General features: G+C 33.2%; 3 protein-coding genes, 1 long non-coding RNA gene and 1 pseudogene across 18 annotated transcripts; 3 read left to right on the top strand and 2 right to left on the bottom strand.

Moving 5' to 3' along the window:
• Positions 1–178: 178 nt before the first annotated feature.
• Positions 179–8,697, bottom strand: LOC108819887 (putative glucose-6-phosphate 1-epimerase; annotated as a pseudogene).
• LOC108821206 (uncharacterized) lies at positions 1,875–3,905 on the top strand. Of its 13 annotated transcripts, none has more exons than XR_008937383.1 (5): positions 1,875–2,282; positions 2,601–2,697; positions 2,876–3,049; positions 3,153–3,202; positions 3,308–3,905. XR_008937383.1 is itself a non-coding variant. In XM_056991893.1 (4 exons), the coding sequence occupies exons 2-4, from the start codon at positions 2,963–2,965 to the stop codon at positions 3,490–3,492; spliced, it is 333 nt and encodes a 110-aa protein (XP_056847873.1). In that variant the 5' UTR covers positions 1,875–2,282; positions 2,876–2,962; the 3' UTR covers positions 3,493–3,905. The 13 variants fall into 13 exon arrangements, 10 of the variants coding, with proteins under 10 accessions (XP_056847873.1, XP_056847869.1, XP_056847871.1 ...); XR_008937382.1 differs by having other exon boundaries at positions 2,869–3,049; XM_056991893.1 differs by lacking the exon at positions 2,601–2,697 and having other exon boundaries at positions 2,876–3,053; positions 3,301–3,905.
• LOC130498489 (uncharacterized) lies at positions 4,258–6,306 on the top strand. 3 transcript variants are annotated; one of them, XR_008937385.1, is made up of 7 exons: positions 4,258–4,393; positions 4,484–4,609; positions 4,681–4,786; positions 4,924–5,054; positions 5,192–5,298; positions 5,707–5,784; positions 5,905–6,306. It is a non-coding gene; the product is annotated as an uncharacterized LOC130498489 (long non-coding RNA). The 3 variants fall into 3 exon arrangements; XR_008937384.1 differs by having other exon boundaries at positions 4,924–5,298; XR_008937386.1 differs by having other exon boundaries at positions 4,668–4,786; positions 4,924–5,298.
• Positions 8,698–12,202: 3,505 nt separating the features above from the next.
• On the top strand, positions 12,203–13,964 carry LOC108821672 (glycosyltransferase BC10-like). The gene is made up of 8 exons (XM_018594664.1): positions 12,203–12,565; positions 12,646–12,845; positions 12,922–12,993; positions 13,080–13,170; positions 13,264–13,416; positions 13,512–13,634; positions 13,716–13,754; positions 13,827–13,964. Exons 1-8 carry the CDS (start codon positions 12,203–12,205, stop codon positions 13,962–13,964), a joined length of 1,179 nt encoding a protein of 392 aa, XP_018450166.1.
• Positions 13,965–14,469: 505 nt separating this feature from the next.
• LOC108821728 (uncharacterized) lies at positions 14,470–14,988 on the bottom strand. The gene has a single exon (XM_018594718.2). It carries the CDS (start codon positions 14,887–14,889, stop codon positions 14,536–14,538), a length of 354 nt encoding a protein of 117 aa, XP_018450220.1. The 5' UTR covers positions 14,890–14,988; the 3' UTR covers positions 14,470–14,535.
• Between the last annotated feature and the right edge of the window lie 1,321 nt (positions 14,989–16,309).

Genomic DNA, 16,309 nt, shown 5'->3' with positions numbered 1-16,309 from the left:
CAAAATATGAATATTTAGAGAATAATTTCTTTAAGGAAAGAAATCGCATTCATTCAAGACATTGGTTGGTTTCTAGATGACAAGTGTCTCTGTTAGTTTTTTCTTTTATTTTTTTTTTCCAATCAACGAAAAGGGGTTAAAATATACTAATTCTAAAATTTGAGAATAATTAATATACTGAATCAAACATAGGTCCTTCTATTAAGTTACTACAGTGTTACAAAATACCAATGTTCAAAAAGAAATCGTTAAACAGTAATTAAGTTATTTGCAGAAAACTAGCGCATAAATGTCAAGCTTTCAACTCGAAGGAACCACAGACACTTGGAGTATTCCTTTCCATTCTTTTCCAGGTTCCAGTATGATAGGTTTATGGACAGCAGCGCTTTCCACAGCAACAAACCGCCTGTAATCTTCAACTCCCAAGTCGGACACTTTCTTTTCCCATGGATTCCACACCACTGCATATTGCATTATCATAATCAATGATCCATCATTACTAAAACAATATGTTTATTGTGTCTATATGTGCATGAGATTTTGTATATGAAAATCTAAGTTTTTACCAGCATCAATTTGTCCTTCCTTGTGTACCACGATTGTCTTCCTTTTCTTGTGGTCCACGATTCTGATTTTTATTTGGAGTGTTTAGGTAAAGCCTGTCAAGCTATTTCACAAGTTAGCAGTGTTATAGCTTTTGACATTATCAGTGAGTTGAAAGATAAGTTTACCTGGGAATTAAAAGTTATAGCTTTGTCATGATCAGTGAAACGTGTTCTGTTCTTTTGTTGGTCAAGATAATTCAAACCATGCAATCCTTCCACCTGGATTTGACTAAACACAGACAGTTCATATATAACTTTATATAGTATATACTAACACCAATAAAACAATAAACAAGAACTAAAACATAACATTTCGAGAAAGAAATATGATGTTTGACTGATATCAAAAATGTTTTGAGGAAAAGTCAATATATAGATGAGTTCTTGTGCCTCAGTGAAACACACATAAAATATGAGAGATGATTGTCTCCCTCTAGTCTAGCAAACACAAGGAGTTGGCTTGAAAAAAGAATTACCAAGAGATTACCTGATATCGGAAACAGAGAAATAGGGGTGAAGAGCAAATGTGAAGTTAAACGGTTTTACATCAGTGTTCGTAACACGCGATGTCAACGTTAAATCTCCTCTATGCCCCAATGCTACTCTTAGTCGATATATAAACCTGAAATATATATATATATATATATATATATATTTGGTTACTTTTTGTGAGAATTAAACTAAAAAGCTTCACATCTATGTATATGTTGTGAGGAATTATTTGCTTCCAACTCAAGCCTAGTTGGCAATAAATAAGCATATTCAAACTCATTCATAGTCTTGTCATTTTGAAATCCAGTATGGAATATTCTAACTTACATTTCTTACCAAATATCTGAAAATGGTGTAGAAATGACAGAGAGAGAGAGAAAGAGAAGAATCTTACTTATGAGGCCAGATCTTCAAATCATCTTGGGATGATCTTATGATGAGGTCAACGAGAGCACTAGAAGAATGATGTGACGATGGTACAGGAATAGGATGAGCCTCAATTTCCAAAACCTATTTCTAACAAATCCATGTGAGGGAAGCGGACCTGTGTTACTATACTACATATACAAAGAAAAAACATCTATACTATATTAAAAGGCAAATACCTTCAAAGGAGAGAGTGTCCAACTCAGCAAATTAAATCAACCAATCATGAAAAGATTTTTCGTCCACGTCACTGATGTGCAAAACGTCTCTGCCCTTTCACTTTTCGTCGATTCCTTTGTCTTCCTCTTTGTCCATTCCCTTTCTCCAACTCTTCTGCAATCAAAACCTTCACTAACCTCATTAATAGCACCGTTTCGCCTTTATTCCTCTGAAACTATATATAATACTCTTCTTCAAATTTTAATCTCAATCAAAACTCTTTGTGCTCTCTACGATGAATCCCAACGGAGAATCCACTGTCTCCGGAGGAAACAAGACGGCAAGGCCGTTATCTCCTCTCCCAATCTGATTGAACCAATCGTGAACACTGGTGTCTCATCCGGTTGATCGATCAGCAAAACGTGTGTCTCCTCCGGCGTATCCGGTGTCTTTTCCGGCGTATCGATCAAAGCTAGGGGCAAAGTCGCTGCCTCCTCTACCATGCCGAACAAGCCAAACGTTCGCAGCGCTGTTTCTTCCGGCAAAGTTTATGAATCGATGTTCTTCGAAGACGTCACTCTCGGACCACATGAAGGAGAGGTTAGGTTTCGGCTGATCCATTATCAGAAATTAGATCTTATAAATCATATCAACATGCATTGAAAATGTTAGTGTTGTGTCGTTGAAACTTTCCATACAGCATTCGCAGTTAAGAGGCTCCTCTGTTCCATAATGCATTCGAACTTCTCTTACATTAATAATAAATTTGAAATCTACACTTACGTTCAATACTGTTCTGTTTAACCAGTAAAATTCACAAAACAAATTAAAGACACTATTATATAAAGCCGCATTTATGTGAACTCTGTAAAAACAATAATATTATAAGATTCATTTTCTGCTTAACAATGGAGGCAGAACTCGAGGTGAGTAGGGCAAGTACTATTATTATCAGTAGTACTTCTTTATATCTCGGCATTCCTCTTCTTGCAAGCATTGGTTCAGATTCCAAAAGGTTAAATCTTTATACTTTTTCTTTTCTTTTATATTCTATTCTTTCTTTGATCAACACTGCATGAATGAATCATATAATAATAATCAGTTTTGATTCAGACATGTTATTCTTTGATTGTACTCACAGTTTTGGTAACTTTTTTAAAAAATGATAATATTTATTGTTGTGTAGAAAACAGAGAGAAGAAGAGCACTGTGAAGTATTATCAATGGAGAAAGAGATTTACAGAATATATAATTCAAGAGAAGGGATATAATGTGTTTGGATGTTTATGAACAGCATGTTTGATTTCAGACATGGTGGATCTATCCATAAGCTTTTGATGGATAAGAAACGTGGAAGCAAAAGAATCGTAGGTTTCAGTTTCTTTTTTTTCTTTTGGGACATCATTAGGAAAATGTGTCTGAAACAAAAAAAAATGGATTCTCATTTTGTTGGTTAATGTAATAATGCAGGTGTTGAGACTATGGTGGAGAAGCAGCTTACCTGTGACTGCTACTTTGAGGTACTGGATTTGAGAATCAAATTTGTTTTTTATTGTGTAAAATTGCTGTGAGGAGTTAGTAACTGATTTAGATTGTTTGTGTTTTATTGTCTCATGAGAGTGAAGCTGAAATGCAGTGTGTCAAGAACCTCACTGAAGAGGAAGAGACTCAGCAAAAGTGTGATACTAAATGCAGAGGAAAGACAAGGAGAAGAAGAGAAGAAGAACATGCAGCAAAACCAACAGTGAGGATGTTAATGATCATGCAGACAAGAAACCAGAGGATCATCAGAGGGATGCTGACTCAGTAGATGATTATTCAGAAGAGAAGTTCAGTGAGTTGATACAGTGGCGAGGTAGAGAACTGCAAGAGCCTTGTGGATGCATCTCAGTTCTTGGATTCTAAACAAGGATCATTCCGGGACATTGGTACTTCACCAGTTTCAGGAGATTCTCAGAGAATCAAAGAAACACAAACAATTGTAATCTTGAAGCCTGAACCAAATGGACTGGTTCCTGGTTCATCACCTGGAACACAAACTACATGCAACAATGCGAAAAGTGGGAAATCCGGTTCTCGCTTCATTCTCAGTAGAATCAGAAGAAGACTAAAATCTTCTGCTAAGAAGAATCCATGTAATGCTGATTGTAATTATCCTTTTTTTGCTGCTACAATGTTGTTGTTGTAATTATCATAATGATAGTGACATACACATGTCCAAAATATTTATAAATGAAATTTGACAATCGTGAGAGTCCGTTTGGCACTATTTGTGATCAATATACTTTGACGTTGTGGGTTCGAGTAAGGCATTGTCTATTTTGTTTTCCCTCTCAAAACCTGTCTATTGTCTTCAGATGGAAAACTAAAGAAGCGTATGCGTATCCATCCATCTGATATCACCATGAACATTGGGAAAGGTGTTCCTGTTCCAGAATGTCCAATCAAAACCTTGGTAAAAAAGTATTGTGATTTTTCCCTTGGTTTACCTCCAAAATAGAAAAAAACATTTTATAAAGATATTACTAAGCTATGTGAGATGTGACACTGCAGATGGAAAGACGTAAAGCATGACAACACAACACCGTCACTTGGCTAGCTTTCTGGAATGATCCTATCAAAAAGAGTTTAACTATGTATTTTTGGCAGCTGGCAGTGCCTTAAAAGGTCAGAGTGACAAGGAGAAGTATGAGAAAGCCAAAAATCTTACGGTAGGCAGCTTTCATTTTTTTTTAGGCTTGTGCTTACGCTATTACTGTTTCTCTTTTTTTAGCAACAGATTTCTTTTTTTCTAACTGCAGAACAACATAGACAATATAAGAGCAACTTTCACCAAAACTTTTACATCTAAGGATGTTACAAAGAAGCAAATTGATGTCACTACTTATCTCATTGATAAACTGGCGGTTAGGACTGGAAATGAGAAGGTAAACTTTGATTTAAGCTTCGGTTCGGTTAGGGAGCAGGATTGATACCTACCAATAGCTAATATAAGCAGGATCATGAAGAGTGCGTTGCCTCCCAACGGAATGATCGGTAAAGATGCTAAAGATACAGTCCAGGAATGCGTCTCCGAGTACATCAGCTTCATTACCAGGGAGCATGTTGTTTCTTCTCTTTAATTGCGTCTGTAACACATAATTTTTTTTCTTTGGAATTTAGATTATTAGGTTAATTTGTAGCTTAGAAAGTCTTTATGTTTTTCTCTGATTTTCGAATTTTGAATTTCTGATTAATGCAGAGCCAGAGACAAGTGCCAGAAAGAGAAATGGAAAACTGTGAATGGTGAGGATTTGTTGCGGGCAATGTCAACATTAGATTTCGAGAATTACTTGGAATCCCTTAAAGCTGTACCATGCGAGGTACATTGAGGTAGGTTACATTTACTCTTAACCCCTTTATTTTTTACAGAGCCTATTATAGTTCCACAGATTAGTAAGTTACTCGCCAATGGAGATACTAGCAACATTTTTCTATGTGTTTTGTTGTTGGCAATCTGCTGTCAACAGATAAAGTTCATGAAGCATAACGTCGATGCAGTCTCTTTGCAATGGTGTGATGCCTTCAAGCAAAAGCAAAAAGCCAGTCAGCAGAACATTTATTTTGAGAAAGCCAGGTTTAGTTTTTATGTATTTTAATTTTACTGGAACAAAAAGATTGAAAGATGAAAAACATTTGACTTTGGCTTAGATACTGAGACATTAGATAAGACTTTTGTAAAACCAACACTTGGTTCAGCCTTTTAATGACTGGTCAAATGCTGGCAACAGAGGAGGTGATGTGTTTTTATCAGAGGAAGAGATAAGGGCTAGAAGTAATGAAACGCTTGAGAACGAAGATATACAGCAGTTGATGAGGTTTTTTTTTTTCATATTGTGATTGAGAGAAGATGGTCAACAACCTACAATTTTAAATTATTATTTGTTTAAAAATGCTCGAAAGTAAATAATGTGAAGTAGAGCTTGAATGTAAACAAAGAGAGCGTGAGGGTTGATTTTGTTGTGTGTTTGTATTGGAAAAACAGGTGGTTGTTCTTAGCGTGTCTTCACTGTCCATGTAGAGGCTGTGAAGCAAAGTGAAGAAACATCTATCTATAATGAAGGTCAATCTCTTCTTATCAACAGCTCTTTTTTTTTTTCTTTTCAACATGATATCCACAACATATACATGTCATTGTGAATGGGTTTAAGGTAATTTATAATTGTATTGGGCAAACACTTAGGTGTGACGTCATTCAAAATTAATTTTCCTTCAAAGGTGTGTGGCTGGAGACATCAATCCCTTACAAGTAGTGGGTTGTTTCTCAAAGGTCAAAAATACTCAGCTTAGAGCGGTACCACCTCCATCATCATTTTTAAGGGTTATTCCGGAGAACTAAAAACACAAATTTTGAGTATTTGTATTCACTTTATCTGATTTGTTATGAATCGAATCACTGGTAAAAGTTCAGAGTTTCTTACTCCATTTTCAAATGTTTATGTGAAAGATTCAAACCTTTCATTTAGTTAATATCATTTCTTTAACTTTATGCTATGTAATTAAGGTGTTGGTCATTTAGGCCACCCACGTTTGTCTCACTTTAGCTTTTGGCGATTAGTCAATCCTTTGATGTTTTTCCTATTAATTGTGATTGGTTTCTAAAGCAAAGTTCGTCATCTTTCTACCATACAAATCTTCGAAATCAATGACCACAACAAAAAAAAAATCACAAACACGGCTTACATACATTCATTTAGATAAAGTAACGGTGTTCAATCCACATGTCGGTTCGTTTTTTTTTTTTGTTTTTGGTTTTTCAGTTTATAAAAATAAGCTACCATATTAATATCATATCTAATTTGGTTTAGTTTGGTTTATGTACTAACGATTTTCGGTTTATTTGGTTTTATATTGTTTTTCATTTTTACTATTAAAAATATAAATAAGAAAACTATTAATATCATAATAGTATTAAATAACTATATCTTAGCATAAATATGTACCAATGAAAATATGTTTTATTTAATTTAATGAAAAATGAGATTTTTTTTAAACTTAGAAAAAATAAAAGAATTAATAAAATCAGTGTTTTCATGTATATATTACTAATTTTATTATAAATTTCGTATATATGTATAGTAGTATACTAACATATTTTATTTAATTGGTTTCTTCGATTTATTAGGTTTTATCGGGTTTACGCCGAACCATATTCAGATACCGTTATTCCTTAAATTAACATCCATTCGGTTTATTCGGTATTACCAAATTCAAATCATTTTTTCTATTTCGGTTCAGTTTTACTGGAACATTTTTAAGTAGAGTAACATCTATGTTGGATTGGTAGAGGATGTGACTTTAGTTATTTTGATTTAGAATGTATGTTGTAAGTTTTTTTTTCTGTGACTTTAGATTAGATTGATGTAAATTTATATTAATTATTTTCAAAATACTAAATGTATATATTTAAAAAATTATTTCCAAAACCAATATATTTCCTAATTTAACTTTTGGGCTGTAGTTTTAAATTATTTTCTTAAAAAAGTAATTGATAAATCAAAATGATTGTAAAAATAAAAAGAACAGTAAAAATACTCAGAGCACTTACCAGTTACCTCTAACAACATTTATGAAATTTCTGAAAATGTTCAATAAATCAACTGTTTACCTTTTATCAAGGTGATAAAATTATTAGATCCAACACTTTTGAAATTGTAAGAAAATTCAACAATTTTATCTTTCATGTGTATTTCTAGAGAGATTGATTTTGTTGGGAAGAACTTAAACTCTTAGTCACTAATTATACAATACGAATGAACAAAATAGTTAAGAAATCAAAATCTTAAATTATTGGAGTTTTAACTAAATTTACTGTAATGGTATTTTAAATAATGTAATATGTATTTTTATCATTATTTACGTTTTAAATTCTAAGATGTGAAACTTCATTTTAATAATTTTTATTTTCCAGAGTTTCCAATATATATTACATATTTAAATATAAATAATATTTTAAAATAAAATAAAAATTTATGAAATAAACTCGGGCGTATAATAATTTTTTCTATTATGAACCACATCAAAAACTTTATTCTTCAGTATACTTAAATTTTTCTTACATTATTTACGTTACTATATGCAACCCTTTTACTCTTTTTTTTTGGTTACATGCACTTAATAACTACCAGATTTCAAATAATTGTATGAAATAGAATACTCCAATCCAATTGACAAAAAAAAAAGAATACTCCAATCCCAGATAAAATCCAAAACTTATGATCTAAAACTTAACAATTTCAACATTTATCCGCGCATAGCGCGGAGATCGAATCTAGTTTCATTAACAAAACAAATTAAAAATCAATCAACAACAAATTAAAGAAAAAAAAGAACATTCGAAAGTATGTGTGCTTTTTAAAAAAAAAACACACATACTTTTTTTTTGGTAAATAAAAAGCACACATACTTGTGGAAACAATACTGGAATGCCTCCACGGATCGCTTTTGGAGGCTTGAATATAGCCTGCACAGATACATTACACATGATATCAAATCTCACTAATGATTAGCTAGGGCATATGTTATGTATAAATATGATGATGTTATTAAAGGATGCTTATGAAAAACCTTGCTACTCATGAAAAGTAACTCCTCTCCTTTCTCATTCTTCCAAGAAGTCACTTGACCTCCATATAAGTAAACCTGACATTATACAAGCCACATTAAATCACTAACACGCACGGATCTGGTTGTTCTGTATGATCAAATAAGGAAAGTACCTCGAAAGATCTGCCTTGACGATCGCGGATGATGATCTTTTCTAGACCATTGATGCCTTTAGTCCGCTCAAAGAGACGATGTTCCCTGGCCATGGCGACTACTCCAACGAGCATAGCCCATAAGAGGATCAGATTTCCCTTATTCCACATTATCTCCTTTACTATTCACTCACGAGAACGATACTTTTGTTGAAACCTTCTCTCTCTTTTTATTTCCGTAAATAGGCCAAGGGGAAGGAACAAAAGAACTCAAACAGGAGCGTACATATCGTATGAAACATTTGACTTTTCTTCCGTTGAACAAAGAGCGAAGATAACTACAAGTTCTTTAAAATTAATTGTTAATATAATTTGTTGTAAAACATTTGAAAATATCTAAAATGCGCCCGCGTGGGCGATTACGCGGACGAAAACTCGTGCAACGGTAAGTGACCGTGGCGTTTTAGGATGATTCGGTTGTGTTATGCGGATACTCTGTTTTTCTTAGATTTTAAGATCGAATCTGACTTTTCTTTGTAGATCCAGTGTAATTAAGGTATAAAAAATAAGAAAAGTAGTAAAAAAAGAAAAAGAAGAAGCTTAAAAGCCATGGATGTACAAACTTTAGTTGCAGATTTCGTTGAAAAAGAATGGGGCATAATTTGTTTTGTTCACTCTTTAAAAGAAAGAAAATAGAAAAATAAAAAGCCACGTATGATGCTTGAAACCTCATTACCAAAGCCCAATGAACTTACCTAAACCGCTGGACCACGACTACCTTATGTCAATTTGCTACATGTTTAATATATGTACTTATTTGACCAAAAAAAATAATATGTGTACTTAAAGTAGCTACATATACAGAAAAAAATCCCCGAGTACTCCCCGATTTATTTCCGATTTTCTGATAACTCGCTAGGCCCGGACTCACCGCACGGATAGCGCGTAGCGAGTTTCCGAACATGGGAAAATATACATTCTCCGTCAAAAAATGATAACTCGATCTCTTTAGCTAAGATGTAAAATAGTGTATTTTCAGCGTTAGTTTGTGATCTGTGACATGGAAATGACATTGCATTTTAACATCATTTATAAGAGTCTCTGATGTAAGTGACAAAGTTCCTCTTTCAATCATATTTACACATAATGTCATGGGAATGGTGATAATTTCATAATTACATTGAGAGAAGTAATCAATTTTATTCTCTAGAAATTAAGGTTTCGAATGTTCTTTAATTGAATCCACAAACCAGTTACAAATACGAGTTACTCTACTGCTGCTACATTTATGAATATTTAGTTATTTACCAACAAGCCTACAATGTAGTTGCAAAGAACTTGTCATGGCCAACATTTTGTAGGGCCCTACATAATCATCACAGCGGCTATGATAAATTTCCAAAGAACAACACACATTCTTGCTTTCCACAATGATTGTTTGAAGCAAACCTTTGCAATGAATCTCCAGATTAAACTGAAAGTGAATTGTATCGACTAAATCTGATTCAGTCACATCTCAATTGAACAACAGCCCAAAAGAAAAGTTAGGATGATATGAGAAATTTCTATTTTATTAGAACTAGATTTTGACCCGCGCTTCGAAAGCGCGGGTTTTATTGTTCACTTTTGTGAAATATATTATTTGTTTGTAGCTATTGAATGTATTTATCTTAGTGAAACTTTCTTTATAATAAATTCGACACACACTCTCACTCTGGTAAACTATGTGTTTCTCTGACTTTGTTTTATTCTCTCTCCAATCAACATATTTATTTGACTTGTTGTTAAAATAAATGATTTTTAGAACGCAACGGTACAATATTTTTATATTAATATTTTGTTTAAACAATGTGACATATTTCTATATTATTAAATATTTACATTGTAATTTAAAATAAATTTTGACCCGCATGCCCGTGCGGATGTATATTTCAAAAATATATTGCTATTCATTTTTCATGTCAATATATATAATCATATAAGTAATAGTATTTTATATGTACCATCTTATAAATAATCATCTATATTATATTCTTAAAGTTTAATGTGAAATATAAAAACCTTAATTTAAGTTGGTATATAAAATTAATCTTTTTGTTGTATTTTTCTTATATATATTGAAAATATTTTTAATAACGGTTATTGGAAAATATTTTAGTAAAAATAAATTTTTGGATATATGCATATTTTAATATGTATATAAAATTTAAATTTATTTTATGATTATTTTAGACAAAACAATATTTTTAGGTAATTAGATTAGTCCATTTTGTATATTTTAAAAATGATATAATGGATTTCCAATTTTTATTAATAACATAAGCCATTATTTTTTTCTTCTTGACATACATTTATCTATGTTTCAAAGTTTTAATTTTTTTTGCATCAGTTTTCTATGAATTATAATTAATTTTATGATTTTTTTTTTTTGAAAATTGAAATCTTGAAATTTTTATATTTGACTAAACTAAATAAGGTAATAATACTTTTTTAATTTTTTAATAATATACTATTTATATTTCAGTTTGTGTTTTTATTTTTACCATAAAAAATTATAAATATAGCGACACAATTGTAAATAAAAAGAAATATAGAAAGAATGTTGTTTAATTTATTATAAAAACAATGGCTAAATGTTTAAATAAAAAGAAGTATTAAATGTGTTATTAATGTTTCTAAGCAATTCTCATTTGTTATTAATTTATTGAAAATACAATGGATAAATGTGTAAATAAAAGAAAGTACACATATCTACTATCCATGTTGCCAAACATATCTCATTTATCCTACTATTCTTGTTTCCAAACATCTCCAATTTGTACTTCAACTTTAATAATATAGATAACTTCATATTCACTGTGTTCATAACACATATTTTGCTTTCCGGCCCGATCAAAATTGGGCTTAAGGTCCAAAACACAGTCATTTGCCTTAACCCATTATACTGTCCAAGCACAATGATAGCAGAATAGCTCAAACTTCAAAGACAGCCGGATATTAAGAGCACTCTTATTGCAGTTTTTGATAGGGGTTTTAAGAAAGGATGGGGTCTACGAAAATATGAGAAAAGGAGAAGAGAAAGAGAAAAAGGCCCAGAGAGAGAAACTGATTCTGTGGGTTTCTGTCACTATTCTGCGAACCCCACGACACGTGGAGGCCCGCAATTGGTGCAGTTTTAATTTTTTTTTTTATTAAAATAAAAAAAATTTAAAAAACCCCTGTGGGGTTCTGTGGATAAGAGTCCTCCCATTTTGCAATCTCATTTTTTATGAAGCATTTATACTTTTAGGGGCTCATGATAATCAATTTTTCCAGAGTCGTGAAGCCAACTCTAATCCAACACAAAATGGAAATATTTATCATTTAGGGAACTTCTGTGACATTGTTTGATAACAACAAACTTAGGGAAACTATCTGAGAAAATGGAAAACCCTTCTTTAATAACGTTCCTCTCTCTCTCTGTCTAATCTTTGTTTTAAATTCAATCACTGGAGAAGAAGACTTGTTGGTTTCACCAAAAAGTCTTTTCAATTCTTTACTTCAAACCCAACAACAGAGACAGAAACTACTAAGATAATGGAGTGATCAAGTATAAAAGAACAGACGCAATCGTCTTGACACTAACAACAACTTGTATGTATCTTTTCTTAAAACAAAAACAATCTTTGCATGTCCTTAAGGCAATGCCTATTTAAAAGAAGTACGTAGAGGTGAAACAAAAATTCGATCTCTGTATGTCTTATTAAAAGAGAGAAGGGAGGTGTTTATGCGTGGTTGGTTTCAATGAGTAAGGCGCAGAAGAAGTTGCTGGGGCCACGTCACCGCACATCTTTGAAGAAGCCCTTATGTGTCGTTTTGACAGTTTCAGTGATCAGCATGCTTCTGATCTGTACTCACATGTTCCCACGACATGGCAAGAGATCTTCCTGTCATGTACTCTCCAGCGGTAGAGGCTGCGAGGATGCTCTCTCAGCGTTGCTACCTGCTCATATCAGGAAACTCACTATTAAAGAGATAGCAGCTCGAGCAGTGGTCAGAGACATACTTAGAACTCCTTCCTTCATAACCCAAAACTCCAAGATCGCTTTCTTGTTCTTGACTCATGGTACTTTGCCATTTGAGTTGCTATGGGATGAGTTCTTCAAGGTAACAAACACCTAAGACAAAGTCCAACTTTATCTACATTCTTTTCACTAATATACTCAATTTTTGCTGGTGTTGTAAAGGGTCATGAAGGGAAGTTCTCTATTTACATCCACCCGTCCAAGGAACGGCCAGTTCACATCAGTCCTCATTTCTATGATCGAGAGATTCATAGTGACGAGGTCACTTGGGGAAGAACTTCAATGGTTGATGCTGAGAAGAGGTTACTAGTTAATGCTCTTGAAGATCCTGACAACCAACACTTTGTTCTTCTTTCAGAGGGGTATTGATTCCAATCTTGATTAAGTGTCCCAATTAAGTCTTGTATAAATCACCACAAGTGTATTTTTCATGTGCAGTTGTATACCGTTGCATACTTTTGACTACACTTATAGATATTTGTTATATTCCAACGTCAGCTTCATTGAGAGGTAAACTGACCCCTAAAGGCAAAAGAAAAATAGTTTTGAGTTCTCATTAGTATATTCATTCACTGACATTATCTCTGTTTCTCAAGTTTTGTGGATCCTGGTCCACGTGGGACAGGTAGACACATGGAAGACATGTTACCTGAAATTACCAAGGAAGATTTTAGAAAGGGTTCTCAGGTGAAGAAGACAAGCCTTAATCTCAAGGAGCTTTGTCTTGATTCAGTATGTTTCTACTTTTGTGGTGTAATTTTTGTGTGCTCTTCTGGCTAGTGGTTCACAATGAAGCGACAACACGCGGTGATAGTGATGGCTGATAGTCTATACTACTCAAAGTTCCTCAAGTATTGTGGAGTAAGTAAGCCTGGGACAGAGGGTGACAAGAACTGTACTGCAGATGAACATTACTTGCCAACATTCTTTAGTGTGAGGATATGTTTCTTAACACCAACATCTTCTGTAGTTTTTCAAACCTTTCTTGATGATGAAACTTTTTGTTTATTTGCTGGATCTTCTTTCAGAAAATTGATCCCATGGGGATCTCGAACTGGTCAGTGACGTATGTTGACTGGTCTGAACGAAGGCGTAGTCCAAAGACTTACGGACCACATGATATTTCATTAGAGTTTTTGAAAGATGTCTCGGTATGTTTAGAAAACTCAATCTCTTGAAAATTGTCACATGTTAGCATGTTATTCTGTTTGAATCGTTTCTTGCTTGTGTAGTCGGAGGAAATGAGTGTTCACGTCACGAGTTTGAGAGAGGTATGCTCTTGTGGTATCTATTCTCTCTCTATATCTCTCTCTTTCTTTATACTTTTACTTGTGGTTTTTAAGCATGGAGATGAGTTGCATTGGCCTTGTACATGGAACGGGATTAGACGTCCTTGTTATCTGTTTGCAAGAAAGTTTCATCCCGATTCTCTCGACTCATTGGTCAACCTCTTCCCAAACTACACAAGCACAGTTGTCTGAGATAGGATTCTTGAGCCGCAAGTCTTGGACCTAGTTATGTTCCAGATATGGATCTTTTAGATACTGTAGATTTTCTATTTTGAAAAAAACTGAAATGATTCTTGGTCTGGTAAGTTAATGTTTCTTGATGAAACTGAGTGCCGGTTACACGCAACTAGAGCAGGATTTTTTTGGTTTAAAAGAGTTTTACTTTGTGATTTTCCCTTTGGTTTGGTCTATCAATATATTTTTATGTTACATGGAATCAATGTTCAAGAAATTGGTAGGCAGCAGTTAATAGGTTTTATAGGAAATTAATATTTAGATGAGCGGAGCCGCCTACACCTGCTTTAGAAAAATCGTTTCGTTTACAACAGATTTGCCGACCAACATTGGTCTACATTGCATGAAACTGTAGTACCTTAAGCTACCATTTTAGTATGGGTTCATGTTATGTATTTTTTTCTGCCAACACGTATTTTTATTTATTTAACAAAAAGAAAAAATATTATATGTTCACATAACTTCTTTACAAAGGATGTTGATTGGCCTAACAGAATATTAACTCGGCCTATTCACTCCTGCTATCTAGCTAGCGTTTCTCAGGGTACAAACATATAGAAGAGAAAACCATTTTGTTAGTCAATCTAGAGAAATATCTCTTGCAGCGAATATGTTTCCATCTCCGCAGCTTCAGCTTCGCTGGAAACACAGAATGCTTAGGCTCTTCTACAGAGATGGATGGAGTGGGGAAGTTTAGGCTGAGCATTGCCGGAGGAGGACTGATCGGAGGAATAATCTCCACCGGCTGAGTATTAATGGGAGTCCCTGGCTGCATCTCCCAGTTGAACGGAACACCCTCCGACGACCTTCGCTGATAGTAGTATCCTATCGATGAGTTTCTTGAAATTGATGATGATCCTTTCTTGCATGTATTGTTCTCCATGTGTAGCACCAATGATGAGTTATATAATGTTCTTGATTCAGTTTATATGGTGGTTCTTGGTTTGATGTTTTCGTTTGAAGAAAAGGAGAAGACGGAACGTGAGAATTTATGACTGATTAAGTTGATGTGTACAATTGATAATGTATATTGCAAGTATATATAACCGAAGGTCATTGGCTTTGTAATATACAATACTATTGCTTAATACTTCAGTGACTCGATTACTTTTGCACGGTCAAGGTACCAAATATTATATTGTACCATCATGGTTCGTGTATCCTACTTCTCTAATCTGATTCTTTTTGAAAATTTACTTTGAAAAAAAAAAAAAAAAACTGAATACTCATTTTCTTGTGATGTTTCACCATCAAAATAGTTGTAATCAACTATGGGTTGCACTCTTAATGGTGTGTGTACGATACTATGATTCAGTACAATAAGCAGCACAAATAAAATAGAATAAAATAAAATTTGAAGGTAAATAAATAAAATTTGACAAAATATATGTTAACTTTGATACGAAGCACACGTTAGCGACTTTGATGTTGGACGGTTTTATTAGACCACACTTTGCGTCCTCTAATAAAATTTGTCAAAATATATGTCAACTTTGATACGAAGCACACGTTAGTGATTTTGATGTTGGACGGTTTTATTAGACCACACTTTGCGTCCTCTAACTATCATCAGATTCAGTCCCTTGCAATTTGCAAACGGTATCACTAAAATTAATAATACTATCATGAAACTTTGAACATAAAGCAAGCAATCAATGAGAAATCTACAAAAATTGCACATCATAAACTAAATGTTTAAGTCATATCATATAAAGGAAAAAAATACCCGAACTAGAATCTATTATTGATTTCTCACTCTATAACTCTATAATGGAGTTTACTCCATAAATATAATAACTTATCTTTTGTTGATTACTTCATAATGTAAAAAATAAAGTGAAATTTGAAGTTTTTTACTCTATAACCACTCTACTCCATTTTAAAAGAAAAAACGGAGTTCTACATTGAAAATATTCTTAGTACTTAAATTATTAATATATACTGACGACAAATTCTAATTCGGGTATTTTTTTTTCTTTTATATGATATGACTTAAACATTAGTTTATGATGTGCAATTCTTGTAGATTTCTCTTTGATTGCTTGCTTTATGTTCAAAGTTTCATGATGGTATTATTAATTTTAGTGATACCGTTTGCAAATTGCAAGGGCTATTTTAACATCATATGAAAAATCTCCAAATAAAGTTTTATGTTTCAAAACCTTCAACTATTAAACAGTTAATGTCGTTAATCCTCTGTTAATAAAATCATTTTTTTCTGAATGGAGATCCGTTAAATTGAAACACGGTGTTTCATATAATTATAGAAACGACACGAGATGCTTACATTCAACAAATACTTT

This window comes from Raphanus sativus, chromosome 8, assembly GCF_000801105.2.
Source record: "Raphanus sativus cultivar WK10039 chromosome 8, ASM80110v3, whole genome shotgun sequence".
Classification (NCBI taxonomy): domain Eukaryota; kingdom Viridiplantae; phylum Streptophyta; class Magnoliopsida; order Brassicales; family Brassicaceae; genus Raphanus; species Raphanus sativus.
Note: the sequence above shows the minus strand (reverse complement) of the source record. Positions and strands in the feature narration are given on the sequence as shown.

Bases quoted from the DNA above. Each gene is read 5' to 3' on its own strand.
- LOC108821672 (XM_018594664.1), top strand. From the start codon at position 12,203: ATGAGTAAGGCGCAGAAGAAGTTGCTGGGGCCACGTCACCGCACATCT. The intron at 12,994-13,079 runs GTAAACTGACCC...CTGTTTCTCAAG, and splicing joins AACGTCAGCTTCATTGAGAG to TTTTGTGGATCCTGGTCCAC. The intron at 13,417-13,511 runs GTGAGGATATGT...ATCTTCTTTCAG, and splicing joins ACTTGCCAACATTCTTTAGT to AAAATTGATCCCATGGGGAT.
- LOC108821206 (XM_056991893.1), top strand. From the start codon at position 2,963: ATGTTTATGAACAGCATGTTTGATTTCAGACATGGTGGATCTATCCAT. The intron at 3,054-3,152 runs GTTTCAGTTTCT...GTAATAATGCAG, and splicing joins TGGAAGCAAAAGAATCGTAG to GTGTTGAGACTATGGTGGAG. The intron at 3,203-3,300 runs GTACTGGATTTG...TTGTCTCATGAG, and splicing joins CCTGTGACTGCTACTTTGAG to AGTGAAGCTGAAATGCAGTG.
- LOC108821728 (XM_018594718.2), bottom strand. From the start codon at position 14,889: ATGGAGAACAATACATGCAAGAAAGGATCATCATCAATTTCAAGAAAC.